Source organism: Aptenodytes patagonicus, chromosome 14 (genome assembly GCF_965638725.1).
Source record: "Aptenodytes patagonicus chromosome 14, bAptPat1.pri.cur, whole genome shotgun sequence".
Classification (NCBI taxonomy): domain Eukaryota; kingdom Metazoa; phylum Chordata; class Aves; order Sphenisciformes; family Spheniscidae; genus Aptenodytes; species Aptenodytes patagonicus.
Genome location: NC_134962.1, coordinates 16,409,535 through 16,426,250, shown reverse-complemented (window position 1 = coordinate 16,426,250; position 16,716 = coordinate 16,409,535). Strand labels below are relative to the sequence as shown.

General features: G+C 37.1%; 1 protein-coding gene across 4 annotated transcripts in view; it reads right to left on the bottom strand.

Moving 5' to 3' along the window:
* The window catches only part of ITCH (itchy E3 ubiquitin protein ligase), a 63,695-nt gene that overhangs the window by 27,852 nt on the left and 19,127 nt on the right, over positions 1–16,716 (bottom strand). For 3 of the 4 annotated variants that reach the window (XM_076352492.1, XM_076352491.1, XM_076352490.1), the window contains 4 exons: positions 8,067–8,157; positions 5,408–5,546; positions 2,104–2,228; positions 713–850 (listed from right to left, as the gene is read on the bottom strand). In XM_076352492.1, coding sequence (XP_076208607.1) covers positions 713–850; positions 2,104–2,228; positions 5,408–5,546; positions 8,067–8,136 — 472 coding nt within the window. In that variant the 5' untranslated portion in view covers positions 8,137–8,157. The remainder of the gene's footprint in view (positions 1–712; positions 851–2,103; positions 2,229–5,407; positions 5,547–8,066; positions 8,158–16,716) is intronic. The other variant, XM_076352493.1, reaches the window with a different exon arrangement.

Sequence of the window (16,716 nt, the reverse complement as noted above, 5' to 3'; positions counted from 1 at the left end):
CAGCAGACAGTCTCTCCAATGCTGCTTTCTGGAGAAATAACCTCTTATCTATTTCTACTTTGCAATATACAATACCCTCAAAAATGCTCCGTTGCCTGACCTGCACCAACGGAATTAAAACCCCTTACTTTCTATTTTAGTGTAATTACACATTTTACATGTATTCAAGATTTTCAGTTAAAAATCATACTAGTTATCTGAAACTGAAGACACCAACTAAACAAATAGTGGATCCCTCTCTGCAGCACTCCACAGGGAACAAAATCTATGAAAATGTTCATTTAAATGAGATATTTTAAGAAAAACAAGTATAAACCCATGTCTCCTAGTGAGCAGAATACTTATTATTATTATTATTATTATTATGAGATCAAACTAACTTATTTTATAGTCTTTTCTGTTTATGATGTTATTAAACATTCAGGGAAGCTAGAGGCTTTCATTAAAGTTTGGGATTGCCAGATATAAGTTAGCAAAGTCCAGAAAATAAAGATACTGATCTTAGTTTCGTTACAGTAAGGCTGAAAATCTTCACTGTGGACTATGACTCCACCCCAAATAAAAATGCGTAAGAGTTCTGGTCTCTACAAACAGGAAGTTACAGAAACCGCTGTTGTTATGATGATTAGAACATTGTGTTAAAACTTCCAGAAAAGCTAGCTTTGTATACCAGATATATGTAGAGGACACATTTGAATTGAAAGTTACTTACTTCTTGTACTTGAGGCATCACCGTTGGTTAGAAGCTCAGGATCTACTTGCATCCCATCTAGACAGACAGACAAATCTCCTACCACTTCTGCTGGTTCTCTGTCACCAACAAGATGCAATGTCACCACTACCTGCTCAACTAAAAAGTACAGAAAAGAATGGGAGTTTGTCTTACTACATGACAAAAAAGTGCGTTTTATTCAAGCAGCCAATCATAGACCACAGTGATCAAGGGAAAAAAAAAACAAAACAAAACCCAGAACTACAGCTCTGTCTCTCCATAATTTTTTATGTTTTGTGTGGTAAAACTAATAAATTCCAGATGCCAGTAAAAAGTTATTTCTTCCAAAAGGGCAAAACTGGAGCATAAGCTTGTTGCTGCCTAAAGAAAGGATTATAATTACAGCAGAGATGGAGTCTCACGTTTCTGCTCACACTTCTAAAGCAATTAATACACCTGTCCTCAAAAACCTATAGTTAGGAAATGTAATTCACCTTATTCTTCATACAGAACAGATATCAATTCTATCTTCTGATTAAAATACTTCACATTTATCTAATGACATCAAGATTCCCATTTAGAATGTGAAGATTTTGCATCATATCCCCAGACCAAAGGTATTTTCAGGGTAAATAACTTTTTCAGTGAAACAGAACTGTTAATAAATGTTCTTGATGAAATGGTTTGAAACAAACCCCAGTGAATTACAGCAGGGTCATCTGGTGTCATACAGAACAATGTAGTTACCAAAGGTAATTTTCACCCAGATTCAGCAGGACAGTAACATTCTGTCAGGAGAACAGCTTATTACACTATCAACATGCTGCATTTACAATGCCCACATCTGAAAATCCAGAAGCAAACACTTCTTTAAAGGACAGAACATAAGTATGATAGCACAAAGCTATATACTGTAGCAACATAAATTCTGTAACGGGTGTGTAGAATTCTGTATTTCTCTTTCAAGCTTCATAGGATGCACATACTGCCTAAAGGCTAACTAGTTCTAAGATGCACGAAACAATACAACATATCCCTATAACACTATTTAAAACAAAAATAAATTTACACATTTCCTGGTCTAGCACCAGGAACATATAAGAATTTTCATTTTTAAGCTATATAAAAGGAAACACTCTTGTCTTTAATTAGACTTTCACTCTTGCACATACTAGCAAAGTGAAAAATACCATGTTTTCAATGACACCAGAACAGACTGTGTATAATGAAAAAAGATTACACCGAAAAAGTAGGAAGCAGCTCATAAATGCAATCTGTAGCAACAAAAGGAATTCTTAAGGGCCATCTACAGAGTTGCACACAGCACTCATTAACAGACAATTCCTGACAAATTCTGCAGCATTCCAAGGTATTGTTAATCTTATACTTACGTTTCATACTGTTTGATTTCAAAGTCTCATGAATATCCAGAGCAGCACTTCCCAGAAGGACATCAGATTTTAATGTCTGATGGCTCCAGACTCGAAAGTTTAATTTACTTACAGGAGTGACAATTCTGAAAAGAAAAAGTTGAGCACTCTGTAAGGGCATTTGCTCTGCTTACCCACTTCCCCTGCCAACAATCTACTTCAAGCATCACTTAAAATTATTTAAAAACAAATAAATAATGGTGGTAACATCAAACCATTTCTAATTATCACATTCTAGTATGCAGTCACGTTTACACGTCATGTAAATCAAGACTGCTGCAAGACTGTTCTTAGGCTGAGCACATTTTTTATTACCACTATTTTAAGGGAAATACAGAAAAACTACCAGCTCACAATTAGCATCTGAGTGTAACCAGGATTAGAAAAAAAGACTGATTCTTACAGGTTCACATTTCATGAGTGTTAAGCATTTGCATACCTTGATGGGAGAATTTTGCACACAGAGAGGGAAGACAGCAAATTTGCTTTCTGAAGAGGTTATCAGAAAATTTTAGGATATCCCATGAAAAGGAAAGTACTCGGAAATACTAAAAATTATTTCAAGTATTTTTAGAAGATGAATGTTCCCCTAATAAGCTGGCACATACTTACATCATATTATGACAAAGAAGCAGGAATATATACAAAATTATTTAACATTTTACTAGTATACTTCTGACTTCACAATGCGTTTACTGAGAACAGAAGAACACGCTACATCTTCCATGGCTTAACAATTCACAAACTTCCCTCACCATTTCCAGAAGTAGGATGTATTACTTCTACAGTGTGCTAATTTGATTATTCCTTGGAGAATTGGTTCCAGGTTTACTACCAGAAAAGTCCCTTATGGACCCAACTATCACAACAGTGTCTCTTCATTCCAAATCAAGTAATTAAAAGAAGAATTCAACCATTTATTTCTACCCCCCTTTCACTTCCCTGAGGCTTTTCTTAAATTTTTACTTGTTTTAGTGACACAAAAATCTGAACTTCATTCAAAGCATGGTGCTACAACCTGGAAAGATGCCTTCCAGAGAGCAGGCACAGTACAAACAGTGGCAATGTAAGCCTCTACATAGTCCAAACAAGAGCCAAAGCGCGCTCTGAAAAATCTTGTGGGCTGGTTAGGTCATAAAACCACAATACTGTAACCTCTGCCAAACACACAGTTTGAATTTGTCAACCTGTGGCAGAGAAGGTACATCTCTGCTCCTAGAAAAGCCATCAGCAGAGTCACTCCCTAAACCTGAAAGCTCTTGATCAAGGATTACCTACGCAGCAAGACCCTCCACTCCCAGATCTATGCCAGCAATTACGTACTGGGAGAGCCCCTTACTAGAGAAGAAACACATGCAAACAGAAATATTTTCTACCACAGCAGTTACTTAGTCCTCCTTCATCTAGCTCCAAAACAAGCTGAAGCAAACCATGCTCATTTCAAAACTGCTAAATCTCACCAAACATTTTGCAGCAAGATGATGACAGCTGAGACAGTGTATGTGATCAGGCAAATCTTGGAGAATAAAGAAACTCTCCCAGTGATAAGAAAAACCTAAAAGCCTAGAGTTTCCTCTTCCTTCTTAAAAGTATTCTGACAACAGCAGAAAGATGAGCATCACAAAGCAGCTGATAGTACAATTAAGAATGGACTCACAAAACTTTTTTTTTCCTATAAAGTTGCTCTTAGAGGTAAAATATTCACCTGCCCCTCATGCTCCCTTGAGTTTTGAGAAGCCTTACAACAGAGAAACAAATTTACATTAGTATCAGTTACTGACATTGTATGAACACATTTCTGTGGTTTGTTTTTTTTTTTTTAAATCTGTCACAGCAACTTCAAAGTAATTTCTAATACTGATATTCTATAAGGAACATTCTAACATTTATATATTTTTAAATTATTTTAATTGTGAGAAACAGGTATTACAAATGACTGTTTATTTTCTCAGTGGACAATTTCACTTGTATATAGTTGGTAAGTCCAGACGTTCACAGTCAGTCACTCCCTTCAGAATATGCAGCTCCACCTAACAGATTGCCTCCTAGAAGAGGAGCCCATGGTCCATTCCCATCTGCAGAAGCCATTACATTTTTCCTTTTTATTCTGAATCTGAATGTAAGCAGCTGTGTCAAAATGTTTCCTAAAAAACGATTAACTTACTCCACTAAGTTCCATGCAGCATTAGTGTAATCTTCAATGAAATTGATATGCATTGAGTGTCTCTGTTCAGTGCTTACTGAACAAGAGCAAAAATTGCCACGTATTATTATGTGAACTTGCACAGCGCAAGTCACAAACATTTCAATTTAAAAAAAAAAAAGGAAGAAAAAAAGGCAGGCTTTAAAAGCTAAAAGAAAATTCTGCTCTTGCACATTGATATGCATGTAAAGAACAAGGTTTTCTTTTTCTTAAAATACTTCTTTGCAGTGGAAAGTAAGATAAATAGTAGTAACTAAAACTTCATAATAATCTGAATTACAAGAAAAGAACAGGCACAAAAAAGGTCTTCATCAGGCAGAAATGTTCAAGGTACCTCAAGAATAATAATCTAGAACTTAAGCATAAGCAAATGTGCAAGCACAAGACTGACCTTTATCCCAACGTTCCATGTGACACATTCTTAAGAGAAAACTAAATTTTATAGAAGCTACAGATCATTTTTTTTCTGTGCTTTACACTTCCTATCATCTCATAACACAAATACTGGGCCAAGCAAACGTCAACAGCTGTGTTCATCTTCAATCTAATGTTAGTTTTGTACTCTGAAGGCACAAATTAATCAGGAATTTTGTCCCTGTGACTGAATTTAGATGGGCGCAAGACAGCTAACTACCTGTGCTATGGCATGGTACACAACAAAGTGGTACACAAAGAACAGCTACACTTTTCAGCGGCGGTATTTCTGAAACACCGTAACCTTAAACGTAACAATAAAAACATGCATGGGTCTGTCAGTTTTAATATCAAATTACCTTACTTTCCTTACTACCCACAGAATTAAAGCTCCTTTGATATGCCACATACATTAATACAGAATAATGTATTCCTTCATAAGCACTGGGTCCTTTCCATAGGACATAATGCAATAGTTTGTAAATACATATTCCAGACTGCAGTATATTTGCTCCAAAAATTACACAAATGTCTTCACATCACATAACACTGAATGCCTTGCTTAAAATAAAAATGCATCCCTTAACTCCACTGTCAATTGCATTAATTTAGCTCAAATAAATTGGAAAACAAAACCATCAAACCTACACTGTAAGATGCTGTTTCCACTTTGGACTATTTGTATTGTTGCATTTTTCTGTCTTCTTTGACTGTCCATCTACTGAGACTTCCACATAAGGGCTAGGTCCAAACCATTTATTTTTTTCTTTTAGTTTTGCTGAAATAACTGTTAAGAAAGAGAAAAATAATAATTTACTCAGTAAGATTTCAATTGCAAATAATATTTTTCAGTTGTGTGCTTCAGTATTCAAGTACCAGGTCATTGATGCCTGACAATAACACTCAAGAAAAAAATACATTAGATGGACAAAAAAGTTCTTGTATTCCAGATCATTTTACACAATGCTATCGCTCACACAAATGCCTAAAACATGCAACAGTACTTCTATAACATCAGACACTATAATTAATACTAATCAGTATATGATCCACAAAAGCGCTTAGGTGTTGAAAGTAGAAAATAGCCTGTACAACCTCCTCCTACAACCAGCCAAGAGAATTCCTGGAGTTTATTACACTTGCTTGTTAAAAAGCTCAAAACATGATCTGTCTTGCTCATTAAGGAATCATGGAAAACTGCCACCATGTCTGGTGAAAAGAACATCATAAAGAAAAAGAACTTAGTGTTAAGTTTTCTGTATCAAAGCAAACTTACAGAAAAGCTAACTAAAGGCAAACTGAGTTCCAATAACTACCTACTGTTCTAGAAACAAAACCTGGAGAGGACTTGCAGCTCTAGAGCTTTAATTGGGGAGGGGGGGGGCAGGTGTGTGTGTGTTTTGGTTTTTTGTTTGGTTTGGGTTTGTTTGTTTGTTTTGGTTTTGGGTGGTTTTTTTTAAACGTTCAACATCATTGACTGCAACGCTCCTGTCTTTCCAAACACCATGGCTATGTTGCCTCCATTTAACCAAAGCAGCATGCATGTGCACAAGTCTACCCCCGACATTTCACTCTTAGATTAGGACTGTTCTTGGATTGCTTGGCAACACTAAACTCACAAAACAGTACTTAAAACAAAGATATTATCATTTCCAATTGGCCAATGAACTCCACTCCATTCTAACAAATAACAGCTTGGTCTCCTGTGTTTTCATCACCCACCTCAGCTGCACTACATCCTTAAAAAAAAGATGACTAATTCAAGCCCACATGGCTAATCTACCTAGATTCCCTTTATAGTATATGCTCCTTCAGAGATTTAGAGAAGTAGCTTAGTATAAACTGCTCTGAACCGCTCCCAAGGGAAACTCTTTCTCTCTATATTATAGACATCTCATGCCTCAACATCACCAGCTATCTCAAAGGCATCAAGACCTACTTTGAGGCAGCACAAATCAGTAGTCTTGCACCTACTTTCAAGGTTCTTACTTACCCAGACAACCTGAAAGTTCATTTAAAACTAATGAAGGCAGCAGAACAGGGAGGTGAGGGTAGGGCAGGTGCGGGGTGCTGTTTACAGAAATGTCTACAAAAAGGTAACACCTGCTCGCACAGGAAATAGTTTGCTTGCAGACTGTGAGTGAACTTCTACAGGAATTAAGAGCCATTCAAACATCCTAATAGTCTCAATTCTAAACACCGAGACATTTCTTCACTTTCTTTATGCAAGTCACAGGCCTTTAACGGAGCAAGCCTTAGACAGCAATCACCACTTCAATCCTTAGCTCTGCTCTCCATAGCTATACGTAGCATGTATCTCCTTCCAAACCTCTTCAATTTTTCTCTCCAATATCAACCTGTAGGGACAAGATTTCTCTTCAAGTCTCACGGCCTACTGAGAAAAAACAAGCTTGTGACCTCAGTGTGACAGATAGAGCCAGTATAACTTACTCAGTTCCAGCCTCCTTTCTAGTCTAAAGCTTTCCCATCTATTTTTGACAATTCTATTCATCCCCACAATATCAACTTTGTGAAACTTCTGCATGTATCCACAGATCTTCCACATTGAGGATGCAAAATTTACCCTGGATGTTTCTAAACACAGACCTGCATACATCCACATATCTCTCATTCCCAGGCTTCAGCTTTTATGCTTCAGTAAAATTTGTCAGACAGCAAAAGTGAGGAAAACTTGGTAACTAAGTTTCAACAGCTGCTCTGTTGGTGGGGCACTACAAAAAGCAAAGCATGTCATGTAAATCCACTCCTATGCAATCTACAGGTGCTCAATTACAGTAAAGTTCTCACCAACACTTTTACTAAAGCTCCTTTACAATGGTGGCCATAAAAACATGTAACAAGGGAGAAGCAATAAGTGAAATTTAATGAACAGCAGTTCAGATTCACTTAGCTTGAGATGTAAAAAGATTGTTAGGAGAAAGTATTAGATTTGGTATTATGTCAAGTGTTAGTAACTGAAAGCAGTATCGTATTACATTATAACATTTCAAAGAGGACTGTTCTGTACAATTTACTTAACAGCATTCAAAAAGAATTATTCCTTCCTTTTTTTAACACAAAAATGTGTCATTTCAAAATGCATTTTAGATAAAATCCTGAATAAAATAGCTATATTTCTGCCAAGTAATGATGGCATAACACCATCAATTTTATTGTGCGACTTCTCTTGGGTTTTGTATAACTCAAAACTTCCTGAAATGCAACATACTAGTAACTGCCATTTAATTGTGGGAAAAACACTTTTACATATCTAACCAGAAAAGATATATCCTTGCAAAAGGCTTACCAGTGATTTGAAGCTGTGATTTCATGGAAAACCCACTGGATGGTCCTGATCTGGACCCACTGCCAGCCATAATACGGGCTGGATCTTGAATCTGGATGAAGAGACAATGTAAACATTTGAATCCTCAGAAACTCAAAAATTAAATAATCTGGTTTTTGACATGTAGATACATTATACTGCAAACAAACCCACCACGCTTGTTTTCTTTCTAGTTCCTTTCCATTTCCCCAAAGCACAGAAAATGGTTTACAAAGGGCTTAGTCTCTAATATTACATGATCTGTAAATATTCATGTCCTAGGCAAAAGAGGTCTTTTGATTTCATCCCTTCAGTTTTGCCAATTAACTGAGTGAATGATGTTCTAATTGCAAAGTTTACTGTACCTCTTATGTCTGAAAATATCTGCCTATTCTGATGTCGTAAGTCCTGGGTAAGAAGTTTATCTTCCCATGTCAAGTATTACTTGGTTTAAAAAAAAGAAAAAGAAAACCACAGTCCACAAGCATAGGAAAAAAGCTGAAAATGAATTATTAAATTAAAAAGTGAATTTCAAAATTTAGAGAAACCTGCTTCTGTATGCTTCTGTATGTCTTTCGTTTTCCTAAATCCTGCTAGAGTGAAAAAGCTTTTAATATAAGTATTCCAAAAGTAGTCTAAATTTAAAAATTTAGAGGATAATTCTTAATTCTGATCCTGTGATTAGTTCTACCAAACTCACTAGGTATGCTTTATGCTTTAGGAAAGCAGTTGAATAGCGTCTAGACCAATACAGACATACTGGATAGCCGAAAGGAATTTGCATTTACAGAAGAGCTGCTATTTTCCACCTAGAGAAATTACACTGCACATAATACAAACACAATTACTGAAGGTGATAATTTTCAATTGAAGTCATACAGTAAGCACATACAGCATACAACATTCATTCAGAAGCACGTTAAAGCTAACTTTCATTTTTAAGCCTGCAAAATACACTCATTAAAACAATTTTATTAATTTTTGATCATTTTCATTGAGACTATGCAGAAAAAATTCTAGCAGCTTAATCACATCTGAAATGACTGTCCTGCAAACATTTGTTGAGTTAGTACATGCATATGTGCAAGTATGTACGTAGTGAGACAGTTTTCACTAACAACTAGCTTAAGTAAAATTTCAAGAATCTATTGCCTCCCAATACTTCTAAAAAAACCCCCTACATTACACATTGTTTAGTTCTCTCAGCTGCCATAAAGTTTCTAATTATTTTTGAACAATAAAACTGAAGAGTCTTATTTTATTGCACACTTGCTAAAATCCAGAGGCTCTTCACTTAAAGCAAGCTCCATTAGCTAACCAGGAAAAAGAAGAGGAGTTCCAGAGGAAGAAGCAGCAAGCAACAATTCATCTGTGCCCTGCACTTCAATAGCCCTATTTCTCTTTTCATGTTTTGGAACACCTTGACCCCGATGCCTCTTCGGCTCCCCTTAACTGCCAGCTGAAAAAGACTCAGCAAGCAGAATAGCTGGTTCCAAGCCAGGCACCCAGCAAGGAATAGTCACTGAACTCACACTGCAGCTTTTCTCACAGCTGGGCACTAATTTAAGTCTCTTCCCTACCATGCATGTATATAATCTATCCAGATTTTTCATAACTCATAGAAATTTAATCAACTTTGATACCTCCATCGCCATCAATTTTTAGCTGGAATGGATCAGCAATTAAGAAAGTTTGTAGTGCAACACACAGGAAAAGGGGAAGAAGAGAGCAAAACAGGATTGGCAGGTGGAATTGTATACACGTCATTTTCTTAGGAAACAAGGCTAAAATACATTAATTAGTCAAATAAGAATCCGTGATGATAAATGAACTACACTTTTAAGAAGCACAAAGAGATTGCAAAAGACAATAACCCCACAAGTCACACACATCCAGCTGATTTCTACATTTAAACTTAATTTTTAGCATTTAACTCCTCTTTGCTTATATAACAACTACACACACAAATCTGTTCGGTAAGAAACTACTGTATTAACAGCTATTTTTAATGGTAACACGTCATATGATTTCAACTCAAAACCAGCTTAGGGCTACTTATAAACTTAATTGCAAAATAAGACAACATACGCTCTTCAATCACTATTAAAATATTTCCGTTTAGTTTTATTACAATAGAAACAATATTTAGATTTCTGTGAAAAGCAAATGTCTTTAAGACAAGCAGTTCTGTCACCAACTGGATGTGAACAGGCTATCATGTGTGAACACCAACAAGCAGTTTAACTGTACCAGACCTTTGGACCCCTTGTCAGAGGAAAAGATTATAATGATTGCTTTCAAACTATGTTATAAATAATCATTTTATGAACAAAAATATAATTTGAGAAATCACTATAAACTAGGTATGTCTGCTTTATCAATTCATTGCAATGCAAAAAGTACTTCTACAAGTTGAAACTGTCATTCCAAAACAATTGAGAATGCATACTCAAGTTTTTTTCTGCAGTAGAAAATTACAGACGTCTTCATAAGTAATTAGGGGTTTGTTTTGGTTTTTTTTTTGTTCTGGTTTTGCTTTGTTTTAAATTATAGTAAGCTCATATTGCCACTTTTTCCCTCACATGCTGCTATCCACTTCCAAGAAACCTGCCAGAATTTGAAATTTAGGAACATTAGTTGAAAGGTTTGAAAACTGTGTCAGAGAGAGTGGGGCAGCATAACAGACACTCAGAGCATGATCACCTAAGTATAATTTTCTTAGAAAACAAGACAAATTATTTGGCATATAAAAAGATATAATACAGAATAATACAGAATTAATATCTTGTCATTAAAAATAAATCATTCAAATGCTTGTCTGAATTTCTTTGGTGACTGCATACCCACTCCCAGGTAGGTTGGTTTGTTTTTATAACATGCTACCGTAATGCATAATTACTAGATAAATTATGCTCAACTTCATAATTGCATATGCCATTGTTTGTACTCAGGCAGGTTTCAACAAACATTGCTTAAAATAAATCCGCCTCACAGCAGGAAACTTGGTCAACGCATCCTTTTGGGATTCAGTTCTTTGAATTCCACCTCTAACTAGAGTGCTTTCTCAGAAGCCTCCCCTATGGCATGACCTGATGCCGTTAGGCCAAACTGCATCATCTTCATTTTAATCCAAGACAGCAAACTTCATCACCACATTTTTTTGTGTGAGTGGTGTGGAAGAAAGAAGAAATTCTAGAGAAGCGCAGCCCAGATGCTACAAACACTTTCAGAAAAAGGAAGGCAGAGAGGGAGGATCCTCATTTATTTCTCTTTTAACAAGTCATGACAAAGAGTGGGGAGAAAAGCAGCTTTGAGTGCTTCTTGGTTAAAGCAAGGTAAGGGAAGAGGTGGGAAGGAGCTTCTTACCCCATAAAATCAGGGAGTATAAATAGAAGAAAAATGCTATCAAAGGCTTGAGATACCTTTAGAGTGTCACACCGATTTAACTTATGGTGACTTTATTCAGTAATGGGATTCATCTGTTAAAAACTGACTTACTGAAGAAGGTAATTTTGTTTCATATTTATTCGAAAGAATAGAAGATACAACTAGGTCAGAATGAAATCCTGTGACTGTATATTATACATGCATAACTTTGAAAATATGTTGGCACATGCTCTTTACAATTTAATTATAATATAAATATTATAAATAATTGCACATTGTTGGCTGCTGTAAGCTTTATGTTTAGTAATTAATTTTAAGAACAGGCTAAACTGCTCTTTACAGGTATACCAATTCAAAGTGTATTTGCTGTTTCAACAATCCAGTAAAAAAAAAAATCACATAATGAAAAAATTTCTTTAACATACCTAGTAATTTTAACAATGGTTTTGAAAACCTCACTGTGTAACACAGGAATACAGGCTTTTGGAAAAAGTGTAAAACATACAAAGTTTTGTTTAAAAAACTGCATGTAAGATGTAACACATCCCCTTTACAACAGTTTTTTTTTTGTCAACAGGTATGTGAGTTACAGACAATTAAGAAGAATTTAGACTAGATATTTCAGAGAAAGTTCAAAGTAACCTGTTTATATTAATACTGCACTTTGAGTGCAGTATTGTGTGTGAGAATTTAAATACAAATGCTTCCTCTCCTTCCCCCAAAACACTGAAGCCTCTTTGTAACTGAAGGCATGCATATTGCAGAAAAGTTCTTTTCTCTTAAATGTTAGATATAATTACCCAGTAAGCCCAGGCAGAGACAGCTAGTTTGGCAACTTACTTGTTCAGCAAATTTGCAGTTACTTTAACTGTTCAAGTTTCATCTTCAAAGTAAAAAGTGGTTTGACAAAGCTGTTTTTATTGTTTTATATTTTTATTGTTTTTTCCCCCTAAAATAAGTTTTAAGGCCATGGTCAGTTTTGCCCAAACAAGTAAGAAGTCAGAAGAAACTGCTGAGTAATCAACCAGGAAGAAAAGAATAGACACAGATTATAAGAGCGTTGAGTACACACTGGAAAGGGAAGCAATTATGAGGTTTGCATCAAGGGATATTTATATAAGGAATGGAAACAAAGAGGGTTTTAACAGCAGAATGCAGCTTAGCTCCCTTGGCCATTACTGCAGGTGAGCAGCACTACATCTATTTACTGAAAATGCAGTAAAATCAAAGTAGTCTCTGCTATAATACATCTGTTGAAATTTAAAAGCCAGATGCCTAAATTGTTTTTTGAACAATTGTGAGGATCAGGATGCCTTCACTCTGATAAGACTACAGCACAGATGACTGGCCAGCAAAAGAGCCTGTGCTTTAAAGCGAGGAGAGTGCCAACAGGGTTACGGCACATCACATGTCATTCCTTTTCCTGTTAGCCCAACAGGAAAACATACTGTGGCTATGAAGATATGGATATTCCAAATCAGGAAAAAACAACTAGCATTAGCCTTCACTTAAGATTTGTGGAGGCTGAAGTAAGCAAAGGACTAGTGTAAAACAACTCTTGACTCCCAAAGGATATAAAATATCCATCTATAAAGTAGTTTGTTGTCACCAAAAGGAACCCAAAGCAGTTGACAGATACCATTAGTTCCATCCTCCATGTTGCACATAAGAGATACTGGCCATACCACCTCAACACACAGAAACGTCCTGGTGCTTGTGAGTACGCGAGTGTCAGAGAAAGAGTAAATGAAATGTATGAGAGTGAGTATGAGTGGGTAAAATTAATTTGAGATTTTAAAAGTAAATACCACATTCCCTTCCTGTAAAGTCTCACACTGCGTTTTGTTATACTAATTTCCTGCGACCTCATACACAACATGAATGATAATCAGTCTGACACCATATTGATATTCTACAATAGGATCAAAAGATGGCTCTATTCTGTGTCATGAACAGATTTAAAATTACAGTAGCAAAGGCTAAGGAACTACAGACTAACAGCCCTAAACACCTTTCCTAAAAACACTCAGACAATTATTTATGCAACACTAATCCTCAGCACTGATTCCTTGTTTTTCCTATCTACCCACTTCAAAAGAGAACTGAACATGGGAAGCTCTTCTGAATCCAAAGTTTCTAAGTCAGAAAAGCTGAAAAACATTTAACTTGACTATCAAAACAAAGAGATTGCCCAGGGAGAGACAGAATAACTCTGGAAATGTCGTGGCCAGACACCCAGTCATAGTCACGCTGTAACTTTTACCTCAATACCAGGGATCACTAGTGTTCCTTATGCAAACTGCGCAGATTAGAAAAACTGGTCCATCAACTTCAACCTGCAGAGAAAAATGCTTCCAACAACACTGCTTGCAATCAAAATTAAACTATGTCTCCAGGCCTCCCAAACCAAAGACTTACATCAAAATTATAGATAATTCATTCATTAGCATTCCTATGCATCAAGAAGCCTGCTTGTATAACCTGCACCTCAGCAGAAATATTTCATATGACTTTTTTCTACATACATATAGTATTTGATACCAAATGAAAGAATTGGAAAAAAGACGTGTAAAGAAAAAGTACTGCAATATACAAAATTCAAAGAAAAAAAAATCATGTAATTTGACAGTTTTTTCCCCTTTCAGTAGTACATCAGTAATTCCCCAACCACAAGCTGTTCTTAGACTAAAACTGTGGCAGGCAGGACAAAAGGGACAAAAGTTGCTTTGCCACCAACTCAGATAACTTGCCAATGAATTTCCTTCCTAACTAAAAGGATGTTAGCTTTTACTAACTTCTAAGGAATGCTCAAAGAGGGGAAAAAAGACAAAAGTGTACATGAACATCATATGCCTTTTGCTTGATTCCAAAAAGCCTGGCAAGAAAAGCCACTGCAGAGCTGCACGAGATAATTAAAACCATTTGTGAAAACAAAGAGATAGTCTATTTTTATTTCAGCCATTTCCTTCTCATGATACAATCCATTTCAAAGAGGACAACAATTCATATATGCAAACCAGTAAGCTAAAACTCGTTCACTGCTGTAATCTTAGAAATAGAGCAATACTTAAAATGGCTGTTCTTAAATACCACTGTTGGAAAACAGGACATATTCAACTTGGCATGCATGTTAACCCACAGTAGAGAGAATTAAACTGGTATTAGAAAGACAGACAAGACGACAGTGAAACTGGCATTGCTGTAACTACCACAAACAGATTTTTAAAGTTCTGGATTTACTGGTATTAAATGGACATTACCTGGATTAACTCCTGCATTTTACAAACCACTGCTTTTAGAAATTCATTTTGGCCTTTTAAACTCTTTTTTAAAAAAATCTTTTGTAATAATGTAGTTTCAACACAATACTGCATTGACTCAGAACTACGTTTCATCTTAATACTTCTGTGATGAGGCTTCAGGAAATTTTTTCAGTGGTAGTGCACAACCAGAATGATGTTACAATCTGCGGACTGGAAGGTAAGCAGTTACCTTGCTACTCACAGAGCAAGACAAATTGCTTTTCATTCAAGAAACCAGATATTCAAGCCTATTCCTTTTATGGCTGAAAGGACCCAGGTGTTATCATGGGCTGACAATACACTCGCAAAGTAAAAGTTTGTTTATAAGGGTTTTTGCTCTTTTACCCATTTCATGATGGGCAAAACTATTTTCCTAGGCCCCCCTCTTCTGGAAGCTTACCCTATAGGTCAAGATTTTTAAATCACTGTTGGTTGCCTTTTCTTGATGGAGTAAGAAATCCCTAAGGGTATAAGTACAGAACATTTTTACTTAACTTATCAAAGACAACTAATCAAATTTAGCCCCAAACTTGTCTTCATAGTAGTTGGTTGTATTGGATTTACATGGCAAGGTTTTGGTAGCAGGGGAGCTGCAGGGGTGGCCACTGTGAGAAGTGACCAGGGGCTGCGCCCATGTTGAACGGAGCCAGCTCCAAAATGGACCCACTGCTGGCCAAAGCTGAGCCCATCAGCGATGCTGGTAGCGTCTCTGTGATAACATATATAAGGTAAAAAACACTGCGCAGCGGCTGTATGAGAAAGGAGTGAGAATATGTGAGAGAAACAACTATGCAAACACCAAGGTCAGTGAAGAAAGAGAGGGAGAAGGTGCTTCAGGCAACAGAGAAGAGATTTCCCTACAGCCCATGGAGAAGTAGGTTGTCCCCCTGCAGCCCATATAGGACCATGCTAGAGCAGATATCCACCCTGCAGCCTGTGGAGGACCCCACGCCGGAGCAGGTGGATGTGTCCTGAAGGAAGCTGCAGCCTGTGGAGAGCCCACACAGGAGCCGGCTCCTGGCAGGAGCTGCAGTCCATGGAGAGGAGGCCACATGGGAACAGGTTTTCTGGCAGGACCTGTGGCCCATGGGGGACCCATGCTGGAGGAGTCTGTTCCTGAAGGACTGCACCCCATGGAAAGGGACCCATGCTGGAGCAATTCTTGAAGAACTTCAGCCTATGGGAAGGACCCACATTGGAGAAGTCTGTGAAGGATTGTATCCCATGGGAGGGACCCCACGCTGGAGCACAGGAAAAGCGTGAGGACAAAGGACTGGCAAATACAAAGTGTTATGAACTGACCGCGACCTCCATTCCCTACGCCCCTGTGCTGCTCGGGGTGGGGAGGAGGTAGAAGAGTTGGGAATGAAGGAGTGAAGTTGAGCCTGGAAAAAAGGGGGAAGTGGGGGGAAAGTGTTTTTAGTTTTGTTTTTATTTCTTACTATCCTACTCTATTTTTAATTGGCAATAAATTAATCTTCCCCAAGTCAAGCCTGTTTTACACATGAGGGTAAATGGTTGAGCGATCTCCACATCCTTATCTCAACTAACAAGCTTTTTCAATCTCATTCTCTCCCCCCTCCTGCTGAAGAGAGTGAGAGAGCAGCTTGGTGGGCACCTAGCAGCCAGCCACAGTTAACCCATCACACCAGTCTACTGTGACCAGTACATTTCAGCTGCATCCCATTTCTTTTAGGATGGTTTAAAGGAAGTTCAGTTTCCAACATACAAATTAAACTCATGATCTGAAACCTACCAGCTGACAGTATTATGATCAGGGAGTTGCTGCCCTGAAGAGGTTCCAGAACTGGGGGTGAATGACTATATAGCGAACCAACTTCTCAGAATGAGCAATATTCTTCTCTCCTAGGGAAATATTCTTTTAGCACCTCCAAATACCAAAGTTCCTCTGACCTTACACAATTACTGTTATTAGGACTGTT